Raw genomic sequence first — 15,308 nt, forward strand, 5'->3', positions numbered from 1 at the left:
AAGGCTGGTCAGCCACTTCAAATCAAATTACATTCAAGTACTGTGGGTATCTACCTGTCGCCAGAGAGCTTACAATCTAAGGACCCTATTTACAAAACATGTTTCCCATAGGCACAAAATGGGAGAAAATCTTTAATAAAAGACTCCAGGAGTTTGTACCTGAGGATGATCTGACTTGTCAAAGATCACAAGCCATACCAGTAGGATTTGAACTGTGGCTTCCTTAGTTTGCCGACTACTGCTTTAACCACCAGACTACTCCTCCACTCCATGGCCACTTGGAAATAAAGGTCCATAAACTGGTTGTAGGTGATACCTTTTCATTCAACTAATTTAATACATTTTCTCCACTAGTCTACTTAACACTGAATTCAGAAGGGGAGAACAATTTTCAAAATGAACCCAGATAACTTGGGTAAAAAGGCTGCTTTATAAAATAGCTTCCCTCCTCCCTACTTGGGTTTCCATAACACGTATACTTTTAGCCAGGTTATGAGGAGGAGTTCCCAGGGGCGTGTTTTGGTTGGAATTAGGAAATAGTGTATGCACATTGCATTTTCAAATGTACTCGTGGTATTTCCCAGCCAAATTTAGCCCCCACATAAAGCAGGTTCAAGCAGGCCAGGTGTACCCAAGGGAAATTTTTAAAGGGAAAACACATGCAAACTTTCCCTTTGAAAAATTGTCCAAAGTCTGCAGGTGCATTGTACTTACAGCCTTTACTCTTAGATGGGCTGTTTTCAAAACTGGCCCCTAAAAGTATAATTCTAGTTGAATAAAATGGTTTCACCTACACCTCATTTGTTGACTTTTATTTCTACATAGCTAAGTGGACTAACACAGCAACCACACAATACTTTATTATGAACTGAGAAGCTATAGGGAAGCAATGCCTGTTTTGCACTGTATAGTCATCAAATCTTCCTTCTCTCAGGTCTAATTCATAATTTAATTTTGATTTTGGCGTGCTATGGTCAGCACTATACACCACCAGATGGGACAGCTGGATTTGGGTTCCAGGCCCACTTTCTGTGCCTCAGACTTGTTTGACATTTATTTCAATTTACAGTAGTGGTTCTTAACCCTGTCGTGATGATCCCCCAGCCAGTCAGGTTTTCAGGATATACACAATGAATATGCATGAGAAAATTTGCATGTTATGGAGGCAGTGCATGCACATTTTCTCTCATGAATATTCATTGTGGATATCCTGAAAACCTGACTGGCTGGGGGGAGGGGGGGGTTCCACAGGACAGGGTTGGGAACCACTGGTTTACAGTGAAAGTCCTCAATATTTTCCTTGGAAACTATTCATCAGACTATAAGCAGAATTATTTGTGACTTTTGTGAAGAATTTGTCAAATCGAAACAAGGTATTTCAGGACAGACCGTAACATGCCCATGAAGCTAGGGCAGTGAAAAGCCTTTTTTGGTGGGGAAAGGGGTGTGTCAAGTCAGCCAAACACTACCCTGCCCCCTTCCACTTCCCCTCTGCCCCTCACTTTCTCCCCACATCTGTCACTCTTTCCATGTCCCACCACCTTCTTCTCTCCCTACCCTTCTCTCTATCTTCTCTTGCTCCAATCCTCTCTTTCTTTACCCCGAGCCCCCAATCCCTTCCTTTCTCTCCTCCTACAACTCCCTTCTCCCCTCATGCTGATCAGCAGCAGGAAGAAGAGAGTGGTAGTGCCTTGGACCACATGCTTTTCCTCCATGATGCCTGCTCTGATTGCTGCTTTGTACAGTTCAAAGCAGCAGTCAGTCCCAGAGCTGCCTCAGGCCCTGAACTTCCCACAGTGATTCTGCAGGAATGGGCAGATTTTGGTCGGGCCACGGTTCCATGTGGCCCACCTCATTCTGACAAAGGCATAGTGCCCCCATCCTATCAGCAAGATCAAGGATGAAGAAAGAGGGCCGAGGTAGGAGGGGTTGGCAACATACAATTAAAGGCTAGAATGGGCCTGATTCATTCAGCAAACTAATAAAATGTTTTCGTCTCACTAGGTTAGAGGCTGATCACACAGATTTATATTACATAGCAAATATATTTGAAGAAGGTAATAATTTGCATGGCTTAAAAATTAGTAATCAAAGCAGTAGATTATCAGATGACTCCATTATAACATACACTAGGTGCTAGCTACCTTACTGACATTGCATTGCGCTTATATTACAAAGTAATTCTGCCCTCCATTTATATTCAAGTTCTTTAGAGATTCCCCTCAAATTTTTGGTTCCCTGGAGTATCATGATTGCAAAGTATCATTAAGATAGCCTGGCTTTAAATTTAATTCAATTTGTCCACAGTTTCAATGAGTTTGCTTTATTATGTTTTCAATCACATCCCATTGAATATTTTTAGAAGCTATTGCAAAGTCATCAGTTCTTCACCAGGCATTTGTACTGCACAGGAAGTACAGGTGAATTCTTTCTAAATATTCTTCCAGTGATGTTCTATAGCACAATCATTCAGTTTTAGGGGAAAAAGCATGCCAAAAATACAAAAGCATCAAAGCTTGAAATCCACACACTTAAAACTCAATGGCACTTTTTCAGTATGTGCATTGTGATATTTTTAACAGCAAGCATGGTCTCAACACAAGTAGGTTTAATTTGAGACTCAGGGAGTAAAAATCCAAAATGCCCAGTGTCCCGCAGTTCAAATGCATATGCATATGGGATACCATTTTTGTACGCCCAGTCCATGGAACTGCCAGAACTCACATCTGAAAATAAAAAGACAGATTTTTTTTTTAACCTGGGTGAAGTGAAACTTTTGTCAGAAATAAAAAAAAAAGATACATCCAGTTTATTCTGTTGTGCAAAGAACCATGAATGTAACAAACATTTACTGTACAAATCCAGAAAGATTACACATTTAAGATGTTGTCAGTTGCCTTCTCAATGAACTCATGTTTAACAAAAACACTTTTTTTTTTTTTTTGCAGACAAACTAACATGTATTGTCCCATTGGCTTAAGTGGTTGGTCATTTTAATGATTGCCTTAAGGCCGTGCCAGTATGGATGAAGCTGAGTAAAATATCCAAAAGCTGAAGATATGAAAAAGGTGGGAAAGAAAGATGAAATGTTGCTTGACAGGTGGCTAGATTAAGAGCTCTTGGCCTGGTGGCTTGGGGTAGTTCTGCATAGAGATGTGAATTGGAACCGGAATCAGTTCGGATTCCGGTTCCGATTCACATTGTGTTTTTTTTTTCGTCCGGCCCAATCACGGTTTTGTTTATCGGCTGCGCCCGAGCCGATAAACAAAAAACCCACCCGACCCTTTAAAACTAATCCCTTAGCTTTCCCCACCCTCCCGACCCCCCCCAAAAATATTTTACAGGTACCTGGTGGTCCAGTGGGGGTCCCGGGAGCGATCTCCTGCTCTCGGGCCGTCGGCTGCCACTAATAAAAATGGCGCCGATGACCTTTGCCCTTACCATGTGACAGGGTATCCGTGCCATTGGCCGGCCCCTGTCACATGGAGAGAGAACTGGATGGCCGGCGCCATCTTTAAAAATGGCGCGGGCCATCCAGTGCTCCTACCATGTGACAGGGGCCGGCCAATGGCACGGATACCCTGTCACATGGTAAGGGCAAAGGGCCATCGGTGCCATTTTGATTAGTGGCAGCTGACGGCCCGGGAGCAGGAGATCGCTCCCAGGACCCCCACTGGACCACCAAGTACCTGTAAATAGTTTTTTGGGGGGTCGGGAGGGTGGGAGAAGCTAAGGGATTTGTTTTAAAGGGTCGGGGTGGGTTTAGGGGTTATTTTTGTGTGCCGTTTTTCCCGCCCTCCCCCAAAACGATAAGAGAACCCCCACAAACAATATCGTGGGGTTTTCCTATTGTTTTGGGGGAGCCCCTGATTTCTGACGATTTTGAAAATATTGTACGATATTTTCGATCGTCCGAAGCCCGATTCACATCCCTAGTTCTGCACATTGCCATGCGGAAGGTCTTCAGTTCACTCTCTGAGTTAGTTCTTCCGCTCCCTGTGTTGACTAAGGGTGCTATGGAGGCAGTGTTCATAATGCCCAGCAGGGGGTCAGGGAGGAGGGAGTCATGGTCATTGCTCAAGGATGATATCTAATGACAGGATTCAGGGCCCATGATTGCATGGTTCCATGAGGTGCATTGGCGCATGACCATCAATGCAATGACCGGACTAAGTATGTTGGGGTTGGGAACGGAGGTTATAAACTTCCCCAGGTAGTTGCAAATAAAGGCTCATTGGTCCTGGATCCTAGAACTAGTTCTGACTGAGCTAGAAGCCCAAAGGAGCAGGAAGAAAATGCTGGGTGAAAACAAATAGAGTTATATCAAAGAAAAATACAATTGATACTTGTTACCAACAACACAGCTGTGATTAAAAGAATATCTATAAAATAGTGTTAATTAAAAATGCTTGTTTAATATATATATATATATATATATCATGCTATTGCTTTTGTTAGGGAAGCACAGTAAGAATGGGTGATTTCAATTACCCCAGTATTGATTGAATGAATGTCACATCAGGACATGCCAGGGAGGTAACACTTCTTGATGAAATAAATGACTGCTTCATGGAGCAGCTGGTACAAGAGCCAACAAGGAGGGAAACTATTTTATCTCTAGTCTTTAGTGGAACACAGTATTTGGTGCAAGAGGTAACAATGTTGGGGCCATTTGGCAATACTGATCACAACATGATCAAATTTGAATTAATAACTGGAGGGAGGACACTAAAAAAAATTCTACTGCGACAGCATTTAACTTTCAAAAAGGTAACTGTGATAAAATGAGTAAAATGGCCGCTGGTCGGAGGCCCTGCCCTGCCCCCAGATTGCCACTTTTTGCAAGCCCCGGGACTTAGACGCGTCCCGGGACTTTACGTGCGTCTCCGGGCCTTTATAAAATAGGCCCGGCCTGCATAAGGCGATTTACGTGTGTAGAGCATTTAAAATCCAGCTCATAGTGTATCTGGATTTATTTCCAGAAACCATTTGAAAAAGTCCCTCATCAGAGACTTCTTAAGAAATTAGAAAGTCATGGGATAGAGGGTGGTGTCCTATTGTGGAGAAAGGTGAATAGTGGAGTACCCCAGGGATCTGTTCTGGGATCACTTCTTTTAATATATTTATAAATGACCTGGAAATAGCAATGACAAGTGAGGTGAGAAATTGCAAGAAATCCTTGCAAAACTGGGAGACTGGGCATGCAAATGGAAAGTGAAATTTAATGTGGACAAGTGCAAAATGATGCACTTAGGGAAGAGTAACCCACATTATAGCTAAACAATGTGAGGTTCCACAGTAAGAATCACCATTCAGGCAAAATATCTAGGTTTCATCACTGATTAACACATTGAAATCTTCTGCTCAGGGTGCAGCAGCAGCTAAGAAAGCAAATAGAATGCTAGGGATTATTAGGAAAGGAATGGAAAATAAAACAGAGAATGTCATAATGCCTCTGTATTGCTCCATGGTGCAACCTCATCTTGAATACTGTTTCAGTTCTGGTCATCACATCTCAAAAAAGATACAGTAGAATTAGGAAAGGTACAGAGAAGGGCAACCAAAATGATAAAGGGGACAGAACAAGTTTCCTATGAGGAAAGGCTAAAGAGGTTAGGACTCTTCAGTTTGGAGAAGAGACTGAGGAGAGATATGATAGAGATCTATAAAATAATGAGTGGAGTGGAGCAAGTAGACAATCGGTTGTTTACACTTTCAAAAAGTACAGACTAGTGGACACACCATGAAGTTACTAGGTGATACATTTAAAACTAAGAAGAGAAAATATTTTTTTTTTACTCAACACATAATTAAGCTCTGGAATTCATTGTCAGAGGATGTTGTGAAAGCTATTAGTGTAGCTGCATTTAAAAAAGTGTTGGATAAGTTCCTGGAGGAAAAGTCCATAAACTATTATTAAGGTGGAGTTGCAGAAATCCACTTCTTAACCCTGGGATAAGCAGCTTGGAATCTGTCTACCCCTTGGGATCCTGCCAAGTACTTCTGACCTGGATTGGCCATTGTTAGAAATAGGATACTGGGCTTGATGGACCTTTGGTCTGTCCCAGTATGCCAAATCTTATGTTCTGATGTCCATATCTCATGTTTTCTTTATGATTGTCCTGCATTGTGCCTAGAAACAGTTTTTGTACCTGCATTCCCTTAAACACACTGCAGGAACGGATTGATTACTTTTGTCATGTACAGACCTCAACCCCTATATCACATAACTGAATTTAATACATATTTACTATGAGCATCAAAAAGGTTTTAATTGTCCCTTTTTTCATGAATAACCTTGTTTAAAGAGAAAAGAAAATATTTGTTGATGCAGTGTACATTCGAAGGACTTACAGAGTGTGCTGGAAGCCGGACCATATTTGTATCTTATACCATATGCTGACTGAAGTGCAATTACTGCATTATATGCTGCAGATTCCTGTGCCATGGGAGAAAAAAAATATTACAGTTTTACAAGGGTTGTGTTAATTTGATCAACTCTTAGATCTTTGTTGCTGCCATTCTGATACTTTCCAAATATTTGCATGACTATGTTTATTGATCACAAGACATCTTAATTATATAACCTTAAAAAAGCAATGGATTCTCTTGGAAATTGTTCTGATCCTATTTCATTGTACACTATGCTTTTGCTGTTATTTTGTTGATTGATGTTGAAAATTTTCAATAAACATTAAATTAAAACAAACAAAACATTGGCGAATGAAGCTTTTAATAGGAAAATCAATACTTAAAAAATAAAAAGAGTAAAGCAGCTACTTCGGTTTGATGCACTCATTTTGTGGAGGAGCATACTGCATATGACAGTCTCCAGTTTATATTTTAAAACTACTGAACCTGAATGGAAACAACCTACTGAATTTTAAATTATCTGGCTTATTTCATGGTGGGGGTGGGGGAGCTCCTATCTAACAATTAGCAAGTACTGGAAGAAGAACAAGCACCATCTCTCACATATAAAGGGGTTTTGTATTATCTTAGACAATTAGTACATTCTTGCCAGGAGGTAGTTTGCCTTGACAAAATTCCAGTCTAGAGAAGTGCTGGTGCATTACTATAAAAGTTCTTAAAGGTAATCTCCATTAATCTCCTTTACCACAGCATAATGACTTATGTAGATTGCATTACACATGTAAAAGATTCTGCACTTTGCCGTTTTTCTTTCAGATGCTGAGAAGATAATGTCATATCCAGAAAATTCCATAATCAAACCTAGTATGTTCTTTTGCAAGACAATATACTGCCTCTTATATATATAAAAAAAGTACCGTTTAGATAAAAAAGCAAGGCAAATGCTGAGCCTAGGTGAGACATGAAAGCCTTTTTACATTACACTGCAAGCTTGATGTATTATGGAAAAGCTGGCTGGATGACCTTTAACATGCGCTCTGATGTTTTCATTCTATTTATAGCCTTTGATTCAACCTGAATAGAGGAACACCTACACTAACTCTTAAGGGAATTTTTTTTTTTTAATCCAAAAAGTTTTTTTCCTGCTGCTCTAGCTCATTCAAATCCAGGGCTTCATCTGCAACTACCTGGGGATTTTTTCCCCTTGTTTATATATCACCTCTACCCCCACCCCTACCACCTTACATTTGGTGCAGTCATTGTGACAATAATCCTCAGTTGGGGGCCATACACCAGAGCGCCTTCCAGAATACTGCTCTAATGGCCTAAATCCAGCCATTAGGTGTCTGTAATGCTCAATGATTATGGCCCCCTCTCCCCCTGCCAGGGGCTGTGTGAATGTTACCCCCACAGTGTTGCCACCCAAACCGGAGAGTGGAAGACCTAAGGCAGAATGCCAACCCAGTGTTCTTGCAGGTGTTTTGTGAGATATTTCTTATAGGTGAGAGATTATAATGTAGTATTACATTCCTGTGGTTCTGTATGTGGGATTGTATTCTTGGAGTGAGATTATTCCAATTTCAGCTATTGCAGTACTATTAGAATCAAAAGGTGAGGCTGTTTCCAAACTCCCAGCCTCACCTCCTATACAAAATTGAGCGTCTGGTTTTAAATCTGCGAGCGCGGGCCTATTTAAATTTATTTTTTAAATTTTAACTTTTTTTTAACTTTTGGGGCCTCCGACTTAATATCACCATGATATTAAGTCGGAGGGTGCACAGAAAAGTAGTTTTTACTACTTTTCTGTGCACTTCCCCGGCGCCGGCAGAAATTAACGCCTACCTTTGGGTAGGCGCTAATTTTTTAAAGTAAAATGTGTGACTTGGTTGCACATTTTACTTACTGAATCACGCAGGAATGACTAATAGGGCCATCAACATGCATTTGCATGTTGCGAGCTCTATTAGTCTTGGGGGGGGGGGGGTGGGGAGTTGGACACGCGTTTTCGACACGCTATTACCCCTTACTGAATAAGGGGTAAAGCTAGCGTGGTGAAAATGCGCGTCCAAATGCCGGTTAACAGTGCGTTCCACCGGATCTTTGGCTACAAAAAAACTGCTTGATTTACAAGGCAGCAGCTCAGGCAAAGAAATATGCAGACAAGAGGTGTAGACCAGCCCTGCAACTTCAGATTGGTGACCTAGTGTGTTAAGCACACAGAATCTGCATCTTCGAGTCCCTTCTCTTCGTTTGACTCCTAGATTTATAGGTCTTTTTCTGGTCCTGTGTCGAATGGAGCAAGTGACTTATTAACTTAAACTTCCACTTGTGTTAAGGATACATAATATGTTCCATGTTTCCTTGTTAAAGCCACTGGTCCTTTCCTGGCCCTCTTGACAGCCTCACAAACTGGCAGAGATCTTTTCAGAAGAAGGCTCCCACTATGAAGTATAGGAAATTTTGAACTTTCACAAATGATGCAATAAATTGGAATACCTCATGGCATGGAAAGATTATGGAAGTGATGTTCAAAATAAAAAAGATTTACTGAAGTTTAAAGAAAAGTATCCATGCACAGACTGCAAAAATCATCATCCTGAAAAGCAAAAGAATCATCCCCAAAATCACTTTCTCCTTGTCCATCCTCAACCTGAGCCAGTGTTCTTCTCCCAATCTTGACGAAGGGAAAACAGCTCCTCACAAATAGTAGCACTCAAACAACTACTATTAATCAAGTTGACCTAAGGAATAGCCACTGCTATTACTGGCATCAGTAGCATGGGATCTACTTGGTATTTGGGTACTTGCCAGGTACTTGTAGCCTGGATTGGCCACTGTTGGAAACAGGTTGCTGGGCTTGATGGACCCTTGGTCTGATCCAATATGGTAATTTCTTATGTTCTTAACTGCTTTTGGGTCCAGAACTCTCTTATTGAGCATTACCTTCCTCCTTGACTTTTAGAAAGGCAAGTAGTCTCCAAAACAGCTCCTACCATGAAGGGGGCTTCTCTTCAAGGCTGGAAAAATCTCATAAAACAGGTCCACTCTCTGAAAGTCCAAAAACCTCTTCTTCACTTCTGTATAAGGGAACACCCAAGAGGGCACAAAAATAGGATGCCTTGTAGTAGAGTAGGGACCCATTGGGATCTCCAAACTCCCCAAAATTGCCAAGCCTCCAAAATACCAAAGCATCAGGCAGCTCTTAACTATAACAGCAACTCAAACTCAGGCAACTCAAACTCCAACCTACGGAAACTGAGCATGCTCAACCCGAGAATAGAAAGGGGGAGCACTGACCAATTCTAAAGGCAGGGGGAATGGCCATCGTCTGCAGAGGACCCAAAAATGCAATATCATCTTCCAGCGGATGAAAAAGGGAAACTGCTTGTTAAGAGTGCAAAGCCACTGTTACATGTGGATACCTTGCAGTTTGTTAGACCTTTTTTTTAAAAATCATAATTGAATATAAGCAGGAGGTTGGTAGAGTCAATCTATTGGGTGAAGTAGTACTGTCACCTGAAAGAGGCTCCAAACCTAGAATCTTAAAGATAGGCTTGAGTAGTACCTATGTTTCCCACGCCTATGCAGACCCAAGAAGCATCCTAAGTAGACAAAATGACCCAAGAACTGAGGATTAACTACAGATACCCTTGACCTGCTGTATGGGATGATTAAAACCTTATGGCCACTGTGAGAAGTATCCATAAGATATATAGCCTGGATCTAAGAGGCCACTAGAATCTGGCTACCTGGAGTGACCAAAAATCTCTGGCTCCATACTGTAGGTATGCTTTTTGGTGTAGTTAAATATTTAGAAAATTTTTACATAGCTAAAAGAGGCTTTTGTGTGCATGATTGAAGATCTGTGGCCTGTCTGCTGCTGCCTTAGGATTAGCAGGAGAAGAAAGGGTGGAAGAAGAGAAATAGAAAGAGTTGGAGAGTAGCAGGAGAGAGAAAATAAGAGTGAGTAATTAATGGAGGCATGGATTAATGCAGAGATAGTGAAGATACAAGAGATAATACAAGTAACTAGTTCAATGGGAGAGGTTCTATGGGCAAGAGATTAATGCTGGCATAAGCCTATAAGTGAGGTGGTACAGCATAAATATAGTAAAGATGTTGTAGGAATGTGGGATAGACAGTGTGGATGAGTAAATGCGTGAGTGCATGTAGAAGAATGAATGCCTTATCACTAGGCAATGAAGAGCCTCAAGATGCATAGAGTAAGTTAGCAGGGACAGAGGTACAAAGAGTCTATTGGGGCTAGTGAGCTGAACAAACGATTTCAAACCATGAAGCAGCATATTTAGACACAGCAATATCATAATCTCTTAAATACAGATTTATTTTGTTGCTGGATGAATGCATTATGGCAGATTACAAGACAAAATAAAGAATGACACAAGAGGAAGAATGGTTATGTGTGTAAAGTATATATTTTTGGGAAATGAAACAGGACAAAAAGGGCAATGGAAAAGAATGTGTGAAAGGAGAGAGTAGGAAATAAAAGAGACACAAAAGGAAAATAAGAGCTTTAGTGAGATGGCAAAAGATGAGATGAAAATGTTCTTCAACTTTATTTTTATGACCTGTCTGTTTTCTTCCTGCTCCTTTGGGCTTCTAGTTCAGTTGAAACCAGGGTTGGGAAGTTGAGCTGTGAGCCTTCACCTGCAGCTACCCAGTGATTTATCATTTCTCTCCTTCTCCCCCTCCCGATTAGTGATTGCAGTGATGATCTCCAGCTGGGAGCCATGCACCAGTTCTTTTGGAACTCTGTAATCATGGGCTCTGAATGCCATCACCGGGTGTCATCCTTAGTGCCCCCCTCTCCCGGGAGCTTGGGTGCTATCTCTGCAGTATCCCAAGCCCCAGCTGACCTGGGAAGCGGAAGACCTGACATGGGGATTAAACTGAGGATCTTCCATATGGCCACTGGGCCAGCCCCCTTCAAATTTCTGTCCTAATCCCTATTCACTCTGCTTTCCCTTTCATCTAGCTTCTCCAGTACTCTAATACCTACCCATATTCTTTTGCATCTGCTTCTGTTTATCAGTGCAATATTTTTATGTATATACCTTAGCCTTTAAGCTTATAAATAATCTACCTTAGAGATAAATATATCTATTTAGTGGGTATTAATAAAGGTATTGCACCTACAAAACAAGACAGAATATGCATGTTGCTAACAATAGACTCTCCAGTTTCAAAGCAGTATCTCTGAATAATTTAGCAACTAATTGAAACCGTTACTGGCAGCACAGTACATTGGCATGTTGAAGTAGCAGGGAACAGACCACACTGCTGAAGTCTGTTTTGGCTGTTCAGTCTTGATTAGCTATGTGGTAGCCAAGCTAAGCACCCCATAAAGATTATTTGAGGTTAATTAATCAAAATGGTATTAAATGAATAGCACAGAGTGTAGGTTGTTAGTTTCCTTCTTTGGTGCTAGTACGCTGTAAAGATTCATGTAGGGATGCTTCAGTGCACTATGCTAATTATAATGGGAGTATTGTGACGCACATTGTGTTCATGGATCCTGCAAATATTTTTTATAGACACTATTTGTTGGCTCTGGGGTTACTTTAGCAATAAAAGTTGAACACTACATGATTATGCAGTACTAATTTGTATCTCCATTATTAATCTTTCACTGCAGAGCTAAATTTCTTTTTTTTATTTTAGGGTTTCCAAATAATAGGATATCATCATGTCTTTACCAACAGAAAATTAATCTATTGGTTGTTTGGAGTTGCAAACAAGGAAAACAGTATGAAGCACGTATGTTGTAGGGAGGAAAAAAAACATAAAATCACCATAAAGAATCCAACGTATAACTTTATTAGGTGTAGAAATTATTGAAAAAGTCTATTGTTAAAATCTAGTCTGATCAATTTCAACTGAATGAAACCTCATTAATCTGAAAAATGTTCCCAGAGGAAGTCCTGTACATTAGGGCATACAATATGACTATGTTGCTTGGCTCATAGGATTGTAGAGATGTGCAGGCAAAATGTTTTCGTTGCGTACGCGATCCGTATTCGTGGGGGGTCAATTCCGTTCCATGCGAACGTATGGAGAATTCAATAAGTTGTCGATCTGTAAATACGTTACTACTAAATTAACTACAACCCCCCACCCTCCTGACCTCCCCAAGACTTACCAAAACTCCCTGGTGGTCCAGCGGGGAGTCAGGAAGCCATCCCTGCACTCGTTTGCGGTTTCCTCACGGCACCGATAGCCTGTGTCACAGGGGCTGCCGTTGCCATTGGTCAGCCCCTGTCACATGGTCACCGGCGCCATCTTGTGCTCCTACCACGTGACAGGTAGGTCATGTGGCAGGAGGTCGCTCCGGGACCCTCGTTGGACCCAACCGGAACTTTTGGCCAGCTTGGGGGGGCGTCCTGACCCCCATAAGACTTGCCAAAAGTCCAGCGGGGGTCCGGGAGCGACCTCCTTTCACGCCGTCCGTCCGATCCCAATACTCAAAATGGCGCCGATCGCCGCCCGGAGGCCCCCCCCAAGCTGGCCAAAAGTTCCGGTTGGGTCCCACGAGGGTCCCGGAGCGACCTCCTGCCACATGACCTACCTGTCACGTGGTAGGAGCACAAGATGGCGCCGGTGACCATGTGACAGGGGCTGACCAATGGCAACGGCAGCCCCTGTGACACAGGCTATCGGCGCCATGAGGAAACCGCAAACGAGTGCAGGGATGGCTTCCTGAGTCCCCGCTGGACCACCAGGGAGTTTTGGTAAGTCTTGGGGGGGTCAGGAGGGTGGGGGGGTTTAAATGTTTATTTAGGAGGCCGAATACAACGGATATCTGTTGAATACGTGGGGAGTCGCAATGCGTTTCGCCTCCCCACGTATTCAACAGATTGCAAAAAATAAGTTGCGGATTACAAATACGTGGAAAACGGATGCACACCCCTATAGGATTGAGACTTCCCTTCTTCTTCCTAGGTACACATGGAAAATTATGGAGGTTTAATCCATTCTGTTTTGCTCACAGTGGTTAGACTGTTTTGTTTATTTTTGGAAAAAGTATATTTTGCATGGCTTTTTCATTTGTTGAATATTGTTACTGCTTAGATTTAGAAAGGAAGAGTAGAAGGGAAAGAGGTTGGTTTCCCCACCCCTACCTTCCATTCTAAATTTATACACTAATCCACTAATTGGGGGATGGACTACACAGAATAATTTGACATTGGTTGGTAGGGAAACACAAGGAAGTAATTTAGATAAATTAGTTATTTATGAAATGTAAAATTCAGGGGGAGCTTAATTAGTAATACCATAATAAATGCTTCAGGTAAATATTTTTAGTTGGTATAATCTATAGTAGGCAAGGCAACATGATTCTTTAAAGAATATATACTTCATAGATACAAAAACACATTTTATAACTTAAATAGGAGTTATGGAAAATTGTGTATAACTATATCTATTAGTGACCTTAGACAAATAAGTATGAAATTAACCTTGACTAAAATTATAAGAAATAGTAGGTCTATTAAAGATCATGGATAAACAGATTAAGACCGTAGATTAGGATACATTACTAGTCCTCAACTGGAGAAAATACTGCTTTGTACCAAGCAAGGAAAGGACAGCAAGTTATTTAGGTCATTTTGTGTCATCTGCAAATAAAACAAATTAAGTACATTTCTTGTGAGCTTGATTGGAGCATCATACTTTATCTTTGTGGTAAAAATATCTAGTTTTTCTGGTTTACTTTTACACCCTCGGTAACAAGAGTTTACAAAGAGAGCTATACTAAAGTACCAACTCATAGATTTATAAATACATATGTTAGGATCGTGGACTCTTGGGCCGGCTGAGACTGCAGGTGTTGCACTGTGGGGACCCACAGTTAGCCTTGCAGCCGGGAGGCGGCGCTGACGAGAGGCTCCGAAGAAGGCTTCACCACTGGAAGTCCGAGGTCCCCCCAGAAGGAGCCCGTAGGAACCCGACCTCTTGGACTTAGGTGGGACCCTATGCAACCAAGGATCTAGGAAGTGGCCGAAGGGATGGAAGGTGAGGAAGGCAGGGCCCAGGAGGCTAGAAGAGTCTTCACCCTCAGAAGCCTGCAGCTCCCCCAGGAGGAGCCCATGAGAACCTGAGCTGCTAGGACTTAGGAGAATCCTCTGGGTCAGCAAGAACCGGATACCTGTGGAGGCGGAAGAAGCTGAAGTCAGAGTCGATGGACGAAGCCGGGTCAGAAGCCAGAAGTCAAAAGTCCGAAGCCAAATCCAGGGGCGGAAGCTGGAATCAGAGTCAACGACGAAGCCGGGTCGGAAGCCAGAAGTCTGAAGTCAGGAACCTGGAAAAGGGAACAGCAACTGGAAGCTCTCAGAAGAGAGGGAACCTCGTTGCAAGGCGAGGCATAGCTGTGACTGCCGGGTTTAAATAACCCGGCAGCGTCTGACGTCAGGGGGACGCTGTCCCTTAGTTTCCTGCGCTGGCCCCTTTAAATTTGAAGCTCCAGCGTGCGCGCGCCTAGGGGGCGGGGCTAGCTGTGGATCGTCGTCGGCATCTCCCTCGCAGGGAGAATGCCGTGGAAGGCCGCGTTTCGGGCCTAGGTGGCCGAAGAGGAGGCGTTCCTGCGGCCGGACCGGGACATGCGGTGAGTGAAGGTCCCAGGGCATGGCCGAGGACTGTAACAGTACCCTCCCTCCTACGCCCCTTCCTGGAGGCCTGGGTTTACCTGGATGTTCCTCATGAAACTGGTGGAGAAGGCCCTTGTCCAAGATGTTGGCGGCTGGCTCCCAGGAATTCTCTTCGGGCCCGTAGCCTTCCCACAAGAGGAGGTACTCCCAGCATCTAAGGCGAAACCGCACGTCCAGTACCTCTTTAACCTAATAGACAGTATCTTCTTGTGCCTCAGGAGTGGCTGGTGCAGGTGACCTCCTATGGAAGGAGAGAGAACCAATGGCTTC

General features: G+C 42.6%; 1 protein-coding gene across 1 annotated transcript in view; it reads right to left on the reverse strand.

Moving 5' to 3' along the window:
• Positions 1 to 1,959: 1,959 nt before the first annotated feature.
• Positions 1,960 to 15,308, reverse strand: part of CPA6 (carboxypeptidase A6) — a 313,862-nt gene continuing 300,513 nt past the window's right edge. The window contains exons 10-11 of the mRNA XM_029591435.1: positions 6,355 to 6,439; positions 1,960 to 2,726 (exon numbers count right to left, since the gene is read on the reverse strand). Coding sequence (XP_029447295.1) covers positions 2,539 to 2,726; positions 6,355 to 6,439 — 273 coding nt within the window. The 3' untranslated portion in view covers positions 1,960 to 2,538. The remainder of the gene's footprint in view (positions 2,727 to 6,354; positions 6,440 to 15,308) is intronic.

The sequence above is a fragment of the Rhinatrema bivittatum genome, chromosome 2 (genome assembly GCF_901001135.1).
Source record: "Rhinatrema bivittatum chromosome 2, aRhiBiv1.1, whole genome shotgun sequence".
Taxonomy (NCBI): Eukaryota; Metazoa; Chordata; class Amphibia; order Gymnophiona; family Rhinatrematidae; genus Rhinatrema; species Rhinatrema bivittatum.